This window comes from Papio anubis, chromosome 12, assembly GCF_008728515.1.
Source record: "Papio anubis isolate 15944 chromosome 12, Panubis1.0, whole genome shotgun sequence".
Taxonomy (NCBI): Eukaryota; Metazoa; Chordata; class Mammalia; order Primates; family Cercopithecidae; genus Papio; species Papio anubis.
This window is the reverse complement of record NC_044987.1, coordinates 115,149,688-115,168,870: the sequence shown is the minus strand read 5'-3', so window position 1 is coordinate 115,168,870 and position 19,183 is coordinate 115,149,688. Positions and strand designations below refer to the sequence as shown.

Here is a 19,183-nt window from a genome sequence, read left to right as displayed (position 1 = left end):
GTCTTCCTTGTTTATTGTTGGTTCTCCTCCCCACCACTGCAAGTTCTGAACTTGAGGGACCCCTTTGTATTATTTTTATTTTTACTTTTTGTGCCTCTGCTGGTCTGGGGTGGGACCTCTTTTTAAATGCCATTTTAAATCGCTTTATTTAGATAGAATTCATATACCATCAAATTCACCCTTTTATAAAATGTACAATTCACTGGTTTTTAGTAACCTCACAGAGCTGTACTACCATCACCACTAAATCTCAGAACATTTTCATCGCCCCAAAGAAAACCCTGTACTCATTAGCTGTCACTGTGTCTCCCCTCTCCGTGGCCTGGCACCCACTATCTGCTCTATCTCCATGACTTTGCCTATCGACTCGTTCTTTCCTAAGCCTTCCTGTATCTCCAGCAGCCAGGCCCGCGAGGGTGTGTTTGTTGTAGCCCGATTTTACAGATGAGAAAACTGAGGCTCAGAACCCTTGGGAAACTGACTTTCCCTTTTCCAAGCCTTGTGTCTAGTGGCTGCCCATAACTGGGCTGCATGGGGAGGACAGAAACTCAGGAGGAGGAGAAATGAGAGAGGGCATGGAGTGGGGAATTCCCAGCTCAGCATCCGGCAGTGGCCCACACCTGGGCCCTCGGCTGGCATGTTGCTGTCGAGGGTGAGTCTGATGACAGTCTGAGCTCAGCTCCATGCTTCGCTTTGCCAGGGACAGAGCCAGCACCACCCGCCCATAGGGGAACAGACAGGTGAGAACAGGGCCCACCCAGGGACCTGGACACCCAAGAGGGCCAAGGGTACCTGGTGTAGGGGGAGGACCAGGTCAGATGCAACAAGGGGCTGTTTGTGAAAGTCGAGGCTCCACCTCTGAGGGGCTCTGTGACTGAGTGACTGCACCTCTGTGGGCTTCCCTTTCCTCATCTGGTACCCACCCTCGGTACTTGGGTTGCTGTGATCCTCAGTAAGTCCATGCAGATTCGTCCATTGCAGCATTGGAGACCACAAGTGGGTTCCCTCCCTCCAGACCCTCAGCCTCAAGGAGCCAACACTCAGGCAGGAGGTGTGCAGAGGCCACGCTGTCAGAGGCTGAGCCGGGGCCAGAGCCAGTGTCAGGCCTCCTGACCCTTGGAAGCCTGTCTCCTCAACTCTGCGAGGGGTTTAATAATCATTCCTGCCTCACCGTGAGGGTGGTGAGGGCCGGGGATGTGCAGTTACCAGCACCCTCTGGGCTCAGACAGGGAAACCAGACTGGCTCCTACTGCAGGCTGCCTCCCCTCCCCAGGGCTGCTCTCATCCTGCCCTCTTTCATCTTGGGTTTAATTAGCCAGGCTGCCTCACCCCACAGCCTCTTGGGTGGGAGTTACCACTCACATTTTATAGATGGGGAAACTGAGGCACCTAGAGGGAAGTGGTTTGGGGCTGCCGCCTGTGAGTCAACTGTGGAGCCAGGGCCTAGAGGAGCCGGGACCGGGCCTTCTGGCTGGACCTGTCCCTCCGGGTGGGTCCCTATCTCTCCATCCCCAAGGGCACCCAGACAGCCTCCTTTTTGGCACTCTCCACCCCTCAACTCTCCACCACCTCCCATCTGGAGCAGGATGGGGTAGGGAGAGGCCAGTTGGCAGTGGCTTGCATGGGGGCTCAGGCCTGTTTCATCTTCAAAGCGGCTAATTAGAGCTAGAGGTGGGTGGTGGGGTTTGGGCGCCGGCGGTTCTGTGCCCTGGAAAACCGGTGGTCTGTGGGGCACCCTGTAACCTGGGCCTCTAGCCTAGGAGAGGCGGCGGCCCAGACCCCCGAATGCCCCCAAACAGCCAGAATCCAGCCCACTGAAGTCGAGAGTGCTGAGTTCCGGCCCTGCTTGGCCCCAGGTCTCGGTTGGCAAGGCCGCCCTCCTCCTGGGCCTGTTTTCCCCATCGCTAGGCATGCCTCGAGCCCCGTGACCGGCCAGGCCCTGACAGCCCGCACTTCCCGAGTATGGATCCCGTTGTTTTCGACTTAGGGCCCTGCCCCACCGTCGCCGTCACGACCCCTGCGGGCCGCCAGCGCGGCCTCGGGCAAACAAAGGTCAGCAGCTCCTGGCGGGCCGCAACCGCGGCGCCGGCTCCTCGCCCCCAAGCCGAGCGGGCGGGGGGCCCAGGCAGGCGTCAGGGAAGCGAAGCCAAGCCCTGCGGCGCCCGCCGGACCGGTTCAGCTGGGGCGCTCTTCCTGCGGGCGCCCTGCGACCGCAGCTTGCTCACCCCCAGCGGCCACTCCGGGAGCCCCAGGACCCGCACCCACGCCCCCCGGGGCCGCGCATCTGGCGCAGGGTGCGGTGCGCCCGGGCGCCGGCGGGGGGCGCGCTGGCCGCCGCCCTGCGCGGCTTGGCGGGCGCTGGTGGGGCCGGGCCGCTGTCCGCCGAGGGCCGCGGGATCGCAGCCCTGCGCCGCGGGACCCGGCATCGGGGGCCCAGGCCCACCCCGCTCCGCCGCCCCTACCCACTCCCCTCCGCCTTTCCTGCCTGGGCCTGAGGCGGTTTCGGGGAAGGGGGCCTACACGGCGGGACAGTTAGTCAGCCCCCGCGAAACCGGCGAGTCGGCACCTGCGGGAGGCGGTGGCCCCGTTACGCCCCGCCCCACCCCACCCCACCCCGCCCGGCCTTGGCCGCCCCCGCGCTGCGCCCCGCCCCGCGCCGCCAGCCCGGAAGGAGCCGGCCGGCCTGAGCGCCCGCGGCGGCTGAGTCAGGCGGCGAGCGCGGCCCGTTACCGCGGGCGCCGGGGGCCGGGGTGGCGCTGTGGTTTCGGTGCGGGCCGCGGGCTGGAGGGCGGCGGCCTAACGAGCTCTCGGCACGCACCCTCCCTCGCCCTGCTCCTGTCCCGTCCCGCGGGGGCCCCGGCGTCGGCCCTGAGAGCCCTGGTGTCACCGTGGGAGCCGGGCGCGGGTCCCGTCGGCATCTGCGCGGCGGCCGGGAGTGACCGTAGCCCCTCGGGGTCGGCGGCGGGCCCGCGCTCCTGGTGGCTGCGGCCTGAGGGTCCCTCTCCCTGCGCAGGGGCCCGCGCACCTCACGATGGGGCCCCTGAGCCGGGACGCCTGGGCCCAGCGCTTGGGGGCCTTCCGGGCCAGCCCGTCCGCCTTCATGGCAGGTCCCGAGGGGGAGGATTTGGGTCGCGACCTGCTGGGCGACCTGAGGAGTGAGAAGCTGAGCGAGCAGACCAAGGTAGGCCCCCACGCGTCCCCTGCCCCTGCCCGCAGAGTCACCCCAGCCCGCCGCGTCCTGAACCTCATCTTCGTGATTGCCTCCTAATCCCCTATCCAGGTTTCCCTGCTGGCCCTGAGCTTGGAGTACCCTGCCCAGCTGTGGCCCGACGTCTCTGCGGCCGAGGTGGCCGCCACCTCCTTGTTGGACACCTTGGTCCTCCTACCCCCGCGGCCCTCAGCTCTCCGTCGGCCCCTGCTGCTGGCGGCCACCACAGCCCTGGCGGCGGGCGGCGCGCTGGGCCCCACCTCGGGCGCCTCCTGCCGGCTCCTGCCCCTACTGCTCGGCCTGGCCGCAGGCAGCGATCTGGGGCGAGGCTTTGTCCCCGCCTCGGAACAGCGCCCCTTGCAGGCCACCGCCTGCGAGTGCCTGCGAGAGCTAGAGAGCTGCAAGCCCGGGCTGCTGGGGGGCTCCCTGGGGCTGCTACGGGGCCTGCTGGGGCAGGAAGGCCCCGTCCAGCCGCTCAGCCTGCTGCTGGCCCTTGCTTTGCGCAACACCTTGGTGCTCCAGTCCCGGGTTGGGGCTGGCCTAGGGGGACTGCTCACGGATAAGGTCTCCCCAACTGGGGGTGGTCCCTGGGATTGGACACTAGTGGAGGAGGGCGATGGACGCCTTCAGCCCCAAGCACCCAGCTGGCCGGCAGCTGAGGAGGGAGAGGGGGAGCGTAGTCTTACAGCACGAGAGCACAGCCCTGAGGAGGCGCGGGAGCTGCGGGCTGCGGTGATCCAGCTTCTGGACACCTCCTATCTGCTTACTCCTGTGGCCCAGGCCCAGCTCCTGTGGCTGCTGGGCTGGGCCCTGCGGGGTCTGCAGGGACAGCCACCCGCACTCTTCAAGCCGCAGCTGGTACGGCTGCTAGGCACAGCACAGCTGACACTGCTGCACGCCGTGCTTGCCCTCAAGGCGGCCTTTGGTGAGGCCCTGTTCACAGCCCAGGATGAAGCGCTGCTGCTCCGCCGGCTCACCTTGGCTGCCCAGCACCCTGCTCTGCCTCCGCCCACCCATCTCTTTTACCTGCACTGCCTCCTGAGCTTCCCTGAGAACTGGCCGCTGGGCCCCGAAGGTGAGGAGGCTGCCCCACTGCTGCTAGGGCCTCAGCTATGCCGTGGTCTCCTGCCCAGTCTCCTGCATGACCCGATGGCTCTCCTAGCCCGCCTGCATTTGCTATGTCTGCTCTGTGCTGAGGATGAAGAAGAGGAGAAAGGCCATCTTCCAAGCCCACGGCACTACCTGGAAGAGCTGCTGGCTGGCTTGCGGCAGCGGGCAGCCCTGGATGAGGGCCCCCGGGCCTTGGCCACTGTCTGCTTCCAGGCCTCATATCTGGTGACCCGCTGCCTGGCTGGGCAACCTACAGTGCTGACCCCCTTGATCCACGGACTGGCCCAGCTATACCGAGTCCGGCCCATGCTGGCTTCCCACTTTGTGGACTTCTTGGATCAGGTGGACTCTGAGCTGAGGGAGCCCCTGAAGGTGGTGTTGCGGCAGGAGGTGGTGTCCAGGCCGGGCAGGGATGAAGCTCTTTGCTGGCACCTGAAAATGCTGGCAAAGGTGGCAGATGGAGATGCCCAGAGTGCTACTCTCAACTTTCTACAGGCCGCAGCTGCCCACTGCATGAACTGGGACCTACAGCAGGGCCTACTGCGGGTCTGCCGGGCGCTGCTGCGGGCAGGGGTGAGGGGTGGCCTGGTTGACTTGCTGCAGGTGCTGGCCAGGCAGCTGGAGGACCCTGATGGGCGTGACCATGCCCGTCTCTACTATATCCTCCTGGCACACCTGGCTGGACCCAAGTTGGGGGTGGCCCTGGGCCCCTCGCTTGCCCCACCTGCACTGGCCTCTTCACTGGTGGCCGAGAACCAGGGCTTTGTGGCAGCACTGATGGTGCAGGAGGCCCCGGCCCTGGTACGGCTGAGCGTGGGGTCCCATGGGGTCAAGGGCCCACTCCCAGTGCTGAAGCTCCAGCCGGAGGCGCTGGAGCCCATCTACTCTCTGGAGCTGCGCTTCCGTGTAGAAGGGCAGCTATATGCACCCCTGCAGGCTGTCCATGTGCCCTGCCTGTGTCCTGGTCGCCCTGCCCGCCCTCTGCTCCTGCCGCTGCAGCCCCGATGCCCGGCCCCCGCACGGCTGGATGTCCATGCCCTTTACACCACATCCACTGGTCTCACGTGCCATGCCCACTTGCCACCCCTGTTCGTCAACTTTGCCGACCTCTTTCTGCCTTTCCCGAAGCCCCCAGAGGGTGCTGGGCTGGGTTTCTTTGAGGAGCTCTGGGATTCCTGCCTGCCAGAGGGTGCCGAGAGTTGTGTGTGGTGTCCACTTGGGCCACAGGGCCTGGAGGGCTTGGTGTCCCACCACCTGGAGCCTTTCGTGGTGGTGGCCCAGCCCCCTACCAGCTACTATGTAGCGATCCACCTGCCCCCGAACTCAAAGCTGCTGCTGCGGCTAGAGGCAGCCCTGGCAGACGGAGTGCCTGTGGCCCTGCGGACTGATGACTGGGCTGTGCTGCCCCTGGCGGGGGACTACCTCCGTGGGCTGGCGGCTGCTCTCTGAGCCCCGGGAGACCAGGTGGGGGCAGGACTGTGGCCCTTGTGGGGGCCAAGGCACACTCCTGTACCTCTTTCCCCAAAACCGTGCATTCCCCAGTGCCCTCGCTGGCTTGTTTTCTTTTGGGCCCCGGTTGGGAGCAGGCTCATGGGGGTGAGGGTCTGTCTTAGTCTGTTTTTGCTACTTTAGCAAGATATCTGAGACTGGGTAAGTTATAATAAACAGGAATGTATTGGCTCAGAGCTCTGGAGGCTGGGAAGTCCACAGTTGAGGGCCCGGAGCCCAGTGAGGACCCTTCTGCATCATCCCATGACATTGGACAGAATGGCAGGAGTGAGGGGAGAGGGAACCCACTCCCAAGATAACAGCCTGAGTTCACACAGGAGGGCAGAGTCCTCGTGGCCTGACCACCTCTTAGGGTCTAATCTTACACTGTTACAGTGGCAATTACATTTCAACATGAGTGTGGGAGGGGACAAACATTCAAACCGTAGCAGGGTCATAGGCCCTGAGAAGGCTTCCAGACAGAACCCAGCACTGCAGAGCTGCAGAGTGCCTTCTCACCCAGACACACTAGCGTTCTCCACAATCCCTGCCCAGGAGGCAGGGGGAAAATCTCCTTTCTGCTTCCCAGAGAGGGTCTGGCCTTGCCCAAGGCCGCCCAGTGATTTAGGAAGGAGGCTGGAGCTAGTGTGGACCTCCTGACCTATCAGACAGTACTTTTCTTTGTTTTTGGGGGAGGTTAAAGATAGGATCTCACTCTGGCTCTGGAGTGCAGTGGTGCGATTAGGGATCATTGCAGCCTCTGCCTCCCAGGCTCAGGTGATCCTCCCATCTCAGCTGGCCTCCTGAGTAGCTGGGACTACAGGTGTGAGTCACCACTGTATTGTTTGCAGATAGGATCTCCCCGTTTCCTAGGCTGGTCTCGAACTCCTGGGCTTAAGCGACTCTCCTGCCTCAGCCTCACCCAAGTGTTGGGATTACTGGTGTGAGCCACCACACCCGGCCAAGCCAGCGCTTCTCCACTCCCAAGGTTTGCAGGCTCCCTGCCCCAGGGAGCTCACGCCAGGCAGGCCAGTGGACCTAAGCCAGAAACAAAGGTTGCAGTGGCTAGGTGGTTTCTTCCCCAGGAAGAGAGCTTCCCAAGCTATGCCGATTAGAGCCAGCTCTAGGAAGGGCCTGCTAATAAGGTCTAGGAGCTGAGACTAAGCTTTTTCTAATCTCAGCCCCTAAGAAATCTAATTTGTGCTTAGGAATCTTCCCAGGTAAGAAGAACTAGTTCCTCTAGTTGTTTTTTTTCCCCAAACATGCAAACACTGAGGATTGAGCTGTGTGGGGTCAGCTCTGCTGCCAGGCACATGTACGTTGCCTCATTTCATCCTTGCAACAGCTCTGCAGGGCCCCGCAGGTGAGGAAATCTGTAGGCAGGAGCGGTTGAGTGATTTTCCTAAGGTCACCCAGCTGTTTGGTAATAGTGTTTTGTCATCTGGTAGCAGGTTTCCATTACCATGCCATCAGAGCAGACAGCCAGGGTCACAGAGGTCCAACCCTCTCTGCCACCTTCTGCTGCCCCTCCCGCCTCATGGGCTCCCAGCCACAGGTTCCCCATGGGCCAGCTTTACCCCTCCTGATCCTTCTGACTGGGGCAGGCTAGGAGAGGAAAGACGGGCCTGAGCTGGGTGTGGTGGCTCATGCCTGTAATCTCAGCACTTTGAGAGGCTGAGGTGAGTGGATCACCTGAGGCCAGGAGTTCGAGATCAATCTGGCCAACATGGCGAAACCCTGTCTCTAATAAAAATACAAAAATCAGCCGGGTATGGTGGTGGGCACCTATAATTCCAGCTACTTGGGAGGGTGAGGCAGGGGAATGGCTTGAACCCGGGAGGCGGAAGTTGCAGTGAGCCAAGATCACGCCACTGCACTCCAGCCTGGGTGGCAGCGAGGCTTTGTCTCAAAAAAAAAAAAACAAAAAACCCAAAAAACAAAAAACCGGCCTGGGACAGTGAGACTGTTAATAGGTAGAGTCAGGAGGCCTGTCTCAAATTTGAGATGTGACAGTAACTTGCTTTGTCACCTTGGCAAGTCATTTCCCAATCAGGAAGGGGTCAGTTTCAGGAAACAGAAACTTCTCCAGCTGTTTTTGGCAGAAGGGAATTTAAGGGAATCAGGGTACTTAACAAAGTACATGGGAAGGCTGGAGAAGTCGCCTCCAGGAGGCTCCCACTGGAGCTGCGATCAGAACATACTGTCCTGCCTGCCATCCACCCCCTCTAAGCACCCCGGAAGCTGTGCTTGGGCCCTGGGACTTGGGGTGCAACTGCCACTCCTGCCTCCTGACACCCACAAAGCCAGAAGCTTGATGCTGCTGCAGAAGGACTGAATATCCCCAAGGCTGGGCCCGCAGGGCAAACTTGCTTGGCCCTGTTTCCTCCATCCACATCCTTCAAAGGGCATCTCATTAGTGGACTCCATTTCTCTCTTCCACAGAACTCCAGTGGCAAGGGAATCCAGAAACGTTTTCTTTTTGCCTGGAGATGCTAATTGTTAGCCTAAGAGTAAGGTAACTAGTCCACGTGAGGACTGACCATCCTTTCACCCATCTGCCCACCTGTGCATCCATCCCATTTTATCCATCCATTCCTCCAGTGGTGGACACCACATGACCTTCAGCTCCCCCGACCCCAACCAGAACTGTGCTGCAATGGCCGTTCTTATATGCCCTTATGGACCCATGGGACAATTTCTCTGTGATACATACTAGGAGCAGAATTGTTAAATCATAGGGAATGCATGTGTTTAGCTTGGCTAAGCAATGTTGGAGTAAAAGCTTTTGGTTTTGCATCTTCTCAGCATTCCTAGGGAGGCACCAAGAGGGAGGATGGCACTGAGTGAGCCCACCTGAGATAGCTTCTAGACCCCAGCCCTCTGTGTTCTCAGAATCACACACTGCTGCTCATCACTTCAGCTTCCCGAAGATCATGGCAATAGCAGCATGCCTGTAACTGTCCCAAGTACATCCAAAAATTCTTCCTAAAGAGAGGGAACCAAAGTCACATGGGTCACTTTGTCCACCTGTGTGGATGTTGCTCATGTTCACATACCTTTCCTTGCCTCCTTCAAGGCAGGTCTGGCCACAAGTCCAGCTCTGGCTAATGAAATGTGAAGGGGGTCAAGGGCTGGGCGGGGTGGCTCATGCCTGTAATCCCAGCACTTTCGGAGGCCAAGGCGGGTTGATCACCTGAGGTGAGGAGTTCGAGACCAGCCTGGCCAACATAGTGAAACCCGGCTCTACTAAAAATACAAAAATTAGCTGGGCGTGGTGGCGTGCCCATAATCCCAGCTACTCAGGAGGCTGAGGCAGGAGAATCGCTTGAACCTGGGAGGTGGAGGTTGCAGTGAACTGAGATCGGGCCACTGCATTCCAGCCTGAATGACAGAGCGAGACTCCTCTCAAAAAGAAAAAAAAAGAAAAATGTGAAGGGGGTCAGTTTTGGGGCACAGTATGTCATTGCCAGTGCTCATTTTTCCAGCCCTCTCTTCCTCTGCCATGACAGTTGGGGAAGTACATGTTGCCATGGAGGTGCTAAATAGCTGAGTCATAATCTCACCTTGATACGCTGTAACAAATGCCCTGGATTATCAAATTAGTTATGTAAACTAAAAATCCTAAAACCCCACCGACTGAACAGACGCCACCTCGTGGCCAAGGGGACCTCAGAAAAAACCTAATTCCTGGCCCTGACAGGCTGGGAGGTCAGATGCAACTTGTTATACCCCATCCCTTTATGGTTTAGACACTACTGCCCACCATGAATGAACAAAATAGGGATCATGAGATGGACAGAACAGACTCTGTGGCATAAGATACCAAATTGTAAACAGGACCTAAGGCCATGCCAAGCAAGGGTTAAGTCATGTAGGGCCCCCCTTCACACTCTGCCTCCCCTGCCCCCCACTGATGAATAAACTATGTTCTAACTGCACAAGGGTTTTTTGGTTTTTTTTTTCTGTAGCAGCTAAAAAGCTTAAAAACAAACACTTTTTTTTTTGTTTGTGTGTTTTTTTGTTTGTTTGTTTGTTTGAGACGGAGTCTTACTTTGTCACCCAGGCAGGAGTGCAGTGGCGTGATCTTGGCTCACTGCAACCTCTGCCTTCTGGGTTCAAGTGATTCTCCCGCCTCAGCCTCCTGAGTAACTGGGATTACAGGTGTCCGCCACCACGCCTGGCCAATTTTTGTATTTTTAGTAGAGATGGGGTTTCACCACATTGGCCAGGCTGGTCTTGAACTCATGACCTCAGGTGATCTGCCCGCCTTGGCCTTCCAAAGTGTTGGGATAACAGTCGTGAGCCACCGCACTCGGCCCAAGCACTGGCTTTGAGATAAGCAATATTAAAAACATTTTCAGCTCCACCAGATGCTGACTGACTGACCTCCAGCCACTGTTTCACCAGCCATAACTACAGCTTTGGTTGGACAAGACTGATTTCAGTAATTTCTTCCTGACAAGATGACCACCCACCATGGACTGGTTCTGGCTGGCTTACAGAGCTCCTGCACTTGCATGTCTTTGTGTCCTGAAAAGACATTTTGCCATATAGGGCCTAATTATAATACATGTAAATGTTAAGTCTTCACCCCAGAGTGACCATGGGTTGTATGTTACATGCATGTTTGTTCAATATGCGTGTGTCAGAACCACCTTCATGAATATTCATAGCTCCTCATGTAACCTATTGAATAGGTATGTTTAGTCAATCCATTGAGCATGAAGCTCCTACCCTAACCCCTCCTCCTTTGAAGTTCCTGTCTCTGGTCTTGACTGGAGGTATGCTTCCCAGTGGGTCTCACTCCCTTTCTGAGGCTGGAGTGCAGCGGTGCAATCATAGCTCACTGCACCCTCAAACTCCTGGGCCAAAGTGATCCTCCTGCCTCAGCCTCCAGGTACCTAAGACTACAGGTGCATGCCACCACACCCGGCTAATTTTTAAAATTTTGTGTAGAGATGGGGTCTCACTATGTTGTCCAGGCTGGTTAAGGCCTCCTGGGTTCAAGTGATCCTCCTGCCTTGGCCTCCCAAAGTGCTGGGATTATAGGCATGAGCCACCAAGCCCAGCCTAACCCTTTATAAGAAATAAAGTCTCCTCCTTTCAAAATTTATAAACTGTGTATATTGAGTTTCTTTTTTTAGTTAACAATTATCAATAATACACTTTATATGAAACAAGGGGAAAGATATTGCTTAATCTCTATTTTACATGGAAGGAAGAAAGTATGAATCGTTTGTGCAATGGGTTACAAGGCCCTAATTAGGGTTGCTAGGTTTAGCAAATAAAAATTTTATATAGGATTTGCATTTAAATTTGAATTTTGGAGAAAATGAGTTTTTTTAGTTGTTAATAGGACATACTTATACTAAAAAACCAATAGGTGTTTCTCCAAGGTTCAGATATAATTGGTGGGTTTTTGTGTTTTTTTTGTTTTTGTTTTTGAGACAGTCTTGCTCTGTTGCCCAGCCTGGAGTGCAGTGGCGTGATCTTGGCTCACTGCAACGTCCGCCTCCCGGGTTTAACCCATTCTCGTGCCTCAACGTCCTGAGTAGCTGAGATTATAGGTGCGTGCCACCACACCTGGCTAATTTTTGTATTTTGAGTAAAGACAAGGTTTTGCCATAATGGCCAGACTGGTCTCCAACTCCTGGCCTCAAGTGATCCACCTGCCTCAGCCTCCCAAGGTGCTGGGGTTACAGGTGTGAGCCACTGTGCCCGGGCTATCACCAGTGTTAAATCATGTTTAGCCTAAAGCTGCCTTCTTACATATTTTAAGTCTGGCTTAAAGGTTTCTCTGTACATTGTGAACTATAACCTAAATGGACTTGTAAGCAGACTGTAGCCAACACTTGTGGCAGTCACTGAGTTTTGGCTAATCAAAGGTGGCCAACTGTTCAAACTGTGTTCAGATAAGGGAAACACCAATCTGTAACCAGTCTGGCTGTTTCCTGTATCTCACTTATGTTTTCTGTACTTCATTTTCCTTTCTGTCCGTAAATCTTCCACCACGTGGCTACACTGGCGTCTCTGAGCCCACTCTGGCATGAGAGGCTGCCCAATTCTTGAATTGTTCTTTGCTCAGTTAAACACTGTGAAACTTTCCCGGGCTAAAGTTTTCCTTTTTGACACTGAGCATCCTGTATTTTATCTGTTGACCCTGGATTGATATTTACAGCTTCTTTCTTCCATACCCATTCATGTTCCTTTAGTTCCTTTACTTAATGAGGTGACCCAAACTTCATTCCTGAAGGGTCTTGAGTCCTTGCTTATTCTGCTTGTATTGGGTCACTTGAGGCTTTCATTAACACTGTCACTGAACCCGGCAATCCTCAGAGATGTCTCAGGGATCCCCTGGGTACAGCGGACTCCTTGTCTCTGTTGTGTGGCAGCAGCAGCTCCTTGGTGGACAGTCAGGGTCAGTCTTCCTCTTACAGCTCTTGGCCCCCAGGCAAAGCGACGGGGGCAGCCTTCCAGTTCAAAAAAACCATGCAGTGTCAATTCCTGGCAGCATTCTCCCTTGGACACTGAGGCCTCTAAACCTTCGATGGAATGAGAAGACAATATTTTGTCAGAGGCTTTCAGGTAGGAGGACAATGGTAGCAGCGTAGGTCCCCAGTGTCGCCTAGAGAAACAATATGGAATGAGGAGAAAAGATAAAATTATGCAACAGCAAGCCCTCAGGATAACTTGGAGACAAGAATGCTCAAACTTAAAAAGAACAAGAAAAACAAATAACATAGAAATTACCCGGCCGGGCGTGGTGACTCAACGTTTGTAATCCCAGCACTTCGGGAGGCTGAGGTGGACAGATTACTTGAGCCCAGGAGTTCGAAACTAGCCAGGGCAACATGGTGAAAACCTATCTTTACAAAAAATACAAAAATTAGCTGGGCGTGGTGGTGTGCACCTGTAGTTCTAGCTACTTGGGAGGCTGAGATAGGAGGATTATTTGAGCCCTGGAGGTCCAGGCTGCACTCAAACGTTGACCAGACAGAGTGAGACAAGAAAGAAACGAAAGAAAGAAAGAGAGAGAGAGAGAGGGAGGGAGGGAGGGAGGGAAAGAGAGAGAGAGAGGAAGAAGAAGAAGGAGGAGGAGGAGGAGGAAGAGGAAGAAGCAGGAGAAGAAGGAGAAGAAGAGAAAAGAGAGAAAAAGGAAAAACAAGTGACAGCTCAGACTTTCCTTCCCACATGCCCATTCCAGCCCCACCTGCCACAAGACTGGCTGAGGAAAACTGGGGCAAAGGAGAGGAGGGAGTTGTAAAGGGCTTAAGCTTGATCTAAGACCTCACCAAAAACACTAAGTACACCTTGAGCCTGAAAATGTTCAAAAGTGTCTGCAGTAGTGTCAGAGCTGGGACAATACGTGGAGGATTTAAAAGTACACATGAGGCCAGGCACGGTAGCTCATGCCTGTAATCCCAGCACTTTGGGAGGCCGAGGCGGGTGGATCGCCTGAGGTCAGGAGTTCGAGACCAGCCTGGCCAACATGGTGAAATCCCATCTCTACTAAAAATACAAAATTAGCCAGGTGTGGTGGCACGTGCCAGCTACTCGGGAGGCTGAGGAAGGAGAATCGCTTGAACCCAGGAGGTGGAGGTTGCAGTGAGCTGAGATCGTGTCACTGCACTCCAGCCTGGGTGACAGAGCAAAAACTTTTTCTCAAAAAAAAAGTTACAGGTGAAATATGAAGCCACAGTCTTGGAAATACATAGATCCTTGTGGAGCAACTACCCACAAAAGAAGGGAAAAGTGTCCTTTGGCATTTGAGTGTGACTAGGGAAGCAAATGGAGAAGTTTAATTGCCCTCCAAGACAAAAAAAAAAAAAAAAAAAAAAGAAGACCCACAACCCCCACCCCTGCAAAACAAATTCACTAAAGCATCTGGACTTCATAACGTTGCCAGAAGAGGGCGCATTATCTAGGGATCTTGTAAAACATCCAATACCACAAAAATGAATAATGAAAAGATAGGTTCATACAGTTATTGCAAAATATCAGAAAATGAATTTCATCACATATGAACCAAGGAAAATTCACAAACCTCTGAAACAATAGCCATGACGAAGAAGAAAGCTGTAATACAACACTAAACAGAACCAAATATATGCAAAACAAGCATTTGAAGACATGCAAAACCACTTTGGGTGGGAAATTTAAAAACGAAGAACAGAAATAGACAAAATAGAAGAAGAAATGAAAATAGATTTGATTGAATTCTGGAAAGAAATGGAATAAACAGACAAAATTATCTAGAAGTAAAGATTAAATTACAAGATGCCCAAGGGAGAATAAATTCAAATAAAAATTTAATAAGGGGCATTAAAAGAACACAGGAAACCAAGCAAGAGAATGAAAATGAGATAAAGAAGTAGGCTGGGTCCAAAGAAAGTAATAGAAACAGAATATACTCAAAGAAGGAATCACATGTGTGTTATTGGAGTCCCTGAAGACAAAATAAACAACTAAACTAGAACTAATATTTAACACTGTAAGAAAACTGTCCAGGAGCAAAAAATCTGCACATTGGAAGAGCCCACTGGGAATGTGGGAAGATTCACTCAGTGTGATCAACTTTGAAACATATCCTAGTAAAACTCTAATTTTAAAGACTTTTATTATTATTATTTTTTGAAAAGGAGTCCCACTCTGTCACCCACTCTGGAATGCAGTGGCATGATCTCGGATCACTGCAACCTCCGCCTCCTGGATCCAAGTGATTGTCCTGCCTCAGCCTTCCGAGTAACTGGGATTACAGTCACCTGCCACCACGCCCGGCTAATTTTTGTATTTTTGGTAGAGATGAGGTTTCGCCATGTTGGCCAGGCTGGTCTGGAACTCCTGACATCAGGTAATCCGCCCACCTTGGCCTCCCAAAGTGCTGGGATTACAGGTGTGAGCCACCATGCCTGGCCTCAAAGACTCTTTTTAAAAAAAAAAAAAACCCGCCGGGCGCGGTGGCTCACGCCTGTAATCCCAGCACTTTGGGAGGCCGAGGCGGGCGGATCACAAGGTCAGGAGATCGAGACCACAGTGAAACCCCGTCTCTACTAAAAAATTAGCCAGGCTGGTGGGTAGAGCTGGGTGCTTCTCCCAGGGAGGCAGAGGCTGGGAGAATGGCGTGAACCCGGGAGGCGGGCTTGCAGTGAGCGAGATCGCCACTGCACTCCAGCCTGGGCGTGTGAGGGAGACTCGTCTCAAAAACCTCAAAGGACTCCAGTTTGTTGCCCAGGCTGGAGTGCAGTGAAGCACGTGATCTCGGCTCACTGCAGCTCCGCCCTCCCTGGTTCATGCCATTCTCCTGCCTCAAGCGTCCTGGTAGCTGGGAATACAGGTACCCGCCACCATGCCTGAAAAGCTAATTTTGTTTTTAGTAGAGATGGGGTTTCACCATGTTAGCCAGGATGGCCTCGATCTCCTGACCTCATGATTCACCTGCCTCGGCCTCCCAAAGTGCTGGGATTACAGGCGTGAGCCACCGCGCCTGGCCTACAGCAGACTTTTTAAACCAGCATACAAAGCAAGATAGCAACGGAGCAGCAGGTTTTAGACATTATACCTTTACAAGTGTGAGCCAGGAATTTTTTTTTTTTTTTTTTTGAGATGGAGTCTCGCGCTGTCGCCCAGGCTGGAGTGCAGTGGCCGGATCTCAGCTCACTGCAAGCTCCGCCCCCCGGGTTCACGCCATTCTCCGGCCTCAGCCTCCCGAGTAGCTGGGACTACAGGCGCTGCCACCTCGCCCGGCTATTTTTTGTATTTCTTAGTAGAGACGGGGTTTCACCGTGTTCGCCAGGATGGTCTCGATCTCCTGACCTCGTGATCCGCCCATCTCGGCCTCCCAAAGTGCTGGGATTACAGGCTTGAGCCACCGCGCCCGGCCGAGCCAGGATTTTATATTCAGACAAACTATCCTTCAAGTATCATGGTTATAGGAAACAATTTTCTGTTTTTCAATAAGTACCAATGGAATTCTGCACCCATGAGCCAGTCTGATAGAGATGTGTTTTATCCACACCAAAGAGAACAATTATAAATAGAATATATAGGCTGAGCGTGGTGGCTCACATCTGTAATTCCAGCACTTGGGGAGGCCAAGGCGGGAAGATCGCTTGAGGCCAGCTGTTTCAGAACAGACTGGGTAACATAGTGAGACCCTGTCTCTACAAAAATTAAAAAAAAAACACGAAAACACAGCAGCCAAGTGTGGTGGCGCATGTGTGCAGTCCTAGCTGCCTCCTGAGACAGGAGGATGGCAGCTTGAGCCCAGGAGTTCAAGGTTGCAGTGAGCCATGATCACACCACTGCACTCCAGCCTGGGTGACAGAGTGAGGCCTTGTCTAAAAAAAAAAAAAAAAAAAGAAGGCCGGGCACGGTGACTCATGCCTGTAATCCCAGCACTTTGGGAGGGCAAGGCGGGCAGATCACTTTACGTCAGGAGTTTAAGACAAAGACAAAAGACAAAAAAAATTAGCTGGGTATTGTGGTGGGCGCCTATAATTCCAGCTACTCAGGAGGCTGAGGCAGGAGAATCGCTTGAACCTGGAAGGTGGAGGTTTCAGTGACCCGAGATTGCGCTATTGCACTCCAGCCTGGGTGACAAGAGCGAGACTCTATCTCAAAAGAAACAACAACAACAAAAAAAGAACACATTTTGCATGCCTTGGCAAATTGTCATACTCCTTTCTAAGTTTGGATCAACTTTCAACATCTTATCCTTTGTACTTCCAATGTTGTGAAATATCTCCAAGTTCTTTTAAACTTTTTGCCAGCGGCATTTCTTCTAGGACATCGTTATCCTTTTCGTGACCGCTGCCTGCCTTAATAATTATCCTTGATCCTCGTTAGTATAGTGGTTAGTTAAAAAAAAACAAAATCAGCTGGATGTGGTGGCTCATGCCTATAGTCTTTTTTTTTTTTTTTCCAGACGGAGTCTCGCTCTGTCGCCCAGGCTGGAGTGCAGTGGCCGGATCTCAGCTCACTGCAAGCTCCGCCTCCCGGGTTCACGCCATTCTCCTGCCTCAGCCTCCCGAGTAGCTGGGACTACAGGCGCCCGCCACCTCGCCCGGCTAGTTTTTTGTATTTTTTTAGTAGAGACGGGGTTTCACCGTGTCAGCCAGGATGGTCTCGATCTCCTGACCTCGTGATCCGCCCGTCTCGGCCTCCCAAAGTGCTGGGATTACAGGCTTGAGCCACCACGCCCGGCCATGCCTATAGTCTTAACACTTTGGGAGATTAAGGCCGGAGGATTGCCTGAGCTCAGGCGTTCAAGACCAGCCTGGGCAATACAGTGAGACCCCATCTATAGAAAAAAAAATTTTTTTTGGTATTCTTAGTAGAGATGGGGTTTCACTATGTTGGCCAGGCTGGTCTTGAACTCCTGACCTGGTGATCCACCCTTCTTGGCCTCCCAAAGTGTTGGGATTACAGGTGTGAGCCACCATGCCTGGCCTAATTTTTGTATTTTTAGTAGAGATGGGGTTTCACCATGTTGGCCAGGCTGGTCTCGAACTCCTAACCTTGGGTGATCCGCCAGGCACGGCCTCCCAAAGTGCTGGGATTACAGGCATGAGCCACCGCCCCTGGCCTCTAAAAAAATGCAGAAACCTAGCTGGGTGTGGTGGCACATGCCTATCATCTAAGCTACTTGGGAGGCTGAGGCTGGAGGATTGCTTGAGCTCAGGAGTTTGAGGCTGCAGTGAGCCATGATCGTGCCACTTCAGTACAGTTTGAGCAACAGAACGAGACCCTGACCAAAAAAAAAAAAAAAAAATCCTTGATATCTGAATCCTTGCAGAATTCACAGCAACATCCTCATCTGTGCTTGACAGTTTCACATTAATCAATTCATGCCAACTTCTGAAATGATGAAACAAACCACCCTTTACCGTTGGTAAAAGTTTCTACAGTCTCCTTGAAATTACTGTTTTCTGTCAATGTGGCAATTAACTTCAATGCTTCAGCCTGAATGCTGGCCAAACCGATGGGGATTGTTAACAAATTACAGTCTTCAGTTCAACATAGAAGTAAACATTCCATTTCAACCACAAACGACTTCTGTTTCCAGTGCAATTTAAACTAAAAGATGCAGCCTGGACGTGTTGGCTCATGCCTGTAATCCCAGCACTTTGGGAGGCTGAGGTGGGAGGATCTCTTGAGCTCAGGAGTTCAAGACTAGCCTGGGCAACAAAGAAAAAAAAATTAAAAGAAAAAATTTAAAAAATATGTTGAAGCAACTTTACCTCGTTTATTATATGTATTAGTTTATTTCGTGTTGCTCTGAAGGAACACTGGAGACTAGGTAATTTATAAAGAAAAGAGGTTTATTTGGGTCACAGTTCTACAGTCTGTACGAGAAGCATGGCACCAGCACCTGCTTCTGGTGAGGCCTCGGGAAGCTTACAACCATGGCAGAGGGCAAAGGGGGAGCAGTGTATCACATGGCAGGAGAGGGAGCAAGAGAGAGGGATGGGGAGCTGCCACACTTTTAAATAATCAGTTCTCATGTGAACTTACTACCACTCATTACCTTGAAGAGGGCACCAAGCCATTCCTGAGGGATCCACTCCCATGGCCCAACCCCTCCCACTAAGCCCCACCTCCAACATTGGGGGGGCACACTTCAACATGAGAATTGGAGGAGATAAGCATCCAAACTATATCATGATATTCATCAGAATTTCAATATAGTTCGTGCCACAGCTTCATATACAATTTCACTTCCAGTCTTATCCTCATTTTTTTTTGCTGTACTTTTATATTTGTTAGCCATTCCCCCTTCCAGTTATTCATCCGATTTTTAAAATTATTATTATTATTATTATTATTATTATTTTGAGAAGGAGTCTCGCTCTGTCACCCAGGCTGGAGTGCAGTGGCACAATCTTGGCTCATGGCAACCTCTGCCTCCCAGGTTTAAGTGATTCTCCTGCCTCAGCCTCCGAGTAGCTGGGATTATAGGTGCCCACCACCACAGGCGCCTGGCTAATTTTTGTATTTTTAGTAGAGACGGAGTTTCACCAGGTTGGCCAGGATGGTCTTCAACTCCTGACCTCAAGTGATCCATCCACCTTGGCCTCCCAAAGCGCTGGGATTACAGGTGTGAGTCACCGCGCCCGGCCCAATCATTGAATTTCATAAAATGTTATATCTGTTGATCACTGAGAGACAAGGAGGCAACCCAACTATACACTTGTCTGGCGTCTGCATGAGCTGAATGACAGACCAGCACTGACCAGCCAATCACCACTAGTCTTCGAAAGCAGTGATGTTCTAATCATGATCCCATCTGTTATTTATGTCATGTTTTTTGGACTAAAGAGCCAGCAGCAAGGTTTGGACCTTACAGAATTCATTAAAATTCCATGGTAAATGAAGTTT

At 53.1% G+C, this 19,183-nt stretch overlaps 1 protein-coding gene across 1 annotated transcript; it reads left to right on the top strand.

The window, feature by feature from the left end:
• The first annotated feature begins 2,649 nt into the window (after positions 1–2,649).
• AP5B1 (adaptor related protein complex 5 subunit beta 1) lies at positions 2,650–9,744 on the top strand. The gene is made up of 2 exons (XM_003909559.5): positions 2,650–3,181; positions 3,281–9,744. Exons 1-2 carry the CDS (start codon positions 3,032–3,034, stop codon positions 5,765–5,767), a joined length of 2,637 nt encoding a protein of 878 aa, XP_003909608.2. The 5' UTR covers positions 2,650–3,031; the 3' UTR covers positions 5,768–9,744.
• Positions 9,745–19,183: the final 9,439 nt, after the last annotated feature.

Excerpts from the sequence above, each read along its gene's own strand:
- AP5B1 (XM_003909559.5), top strand. The coding sequence starts at position 3,032 with ATGGGGCCCCTGAGCCGGGACGCCTGGGCCCAGCGCTTGGGGGCCTTC. Across the intron at positions 3,182-3,280 it reads AGCTGAGCGAGCAGACCAAG|GTTTCCCTGCTGGCCCTGAG; the intron begins GTAGGCCCCCAC and ends TCCCCTATCCAG.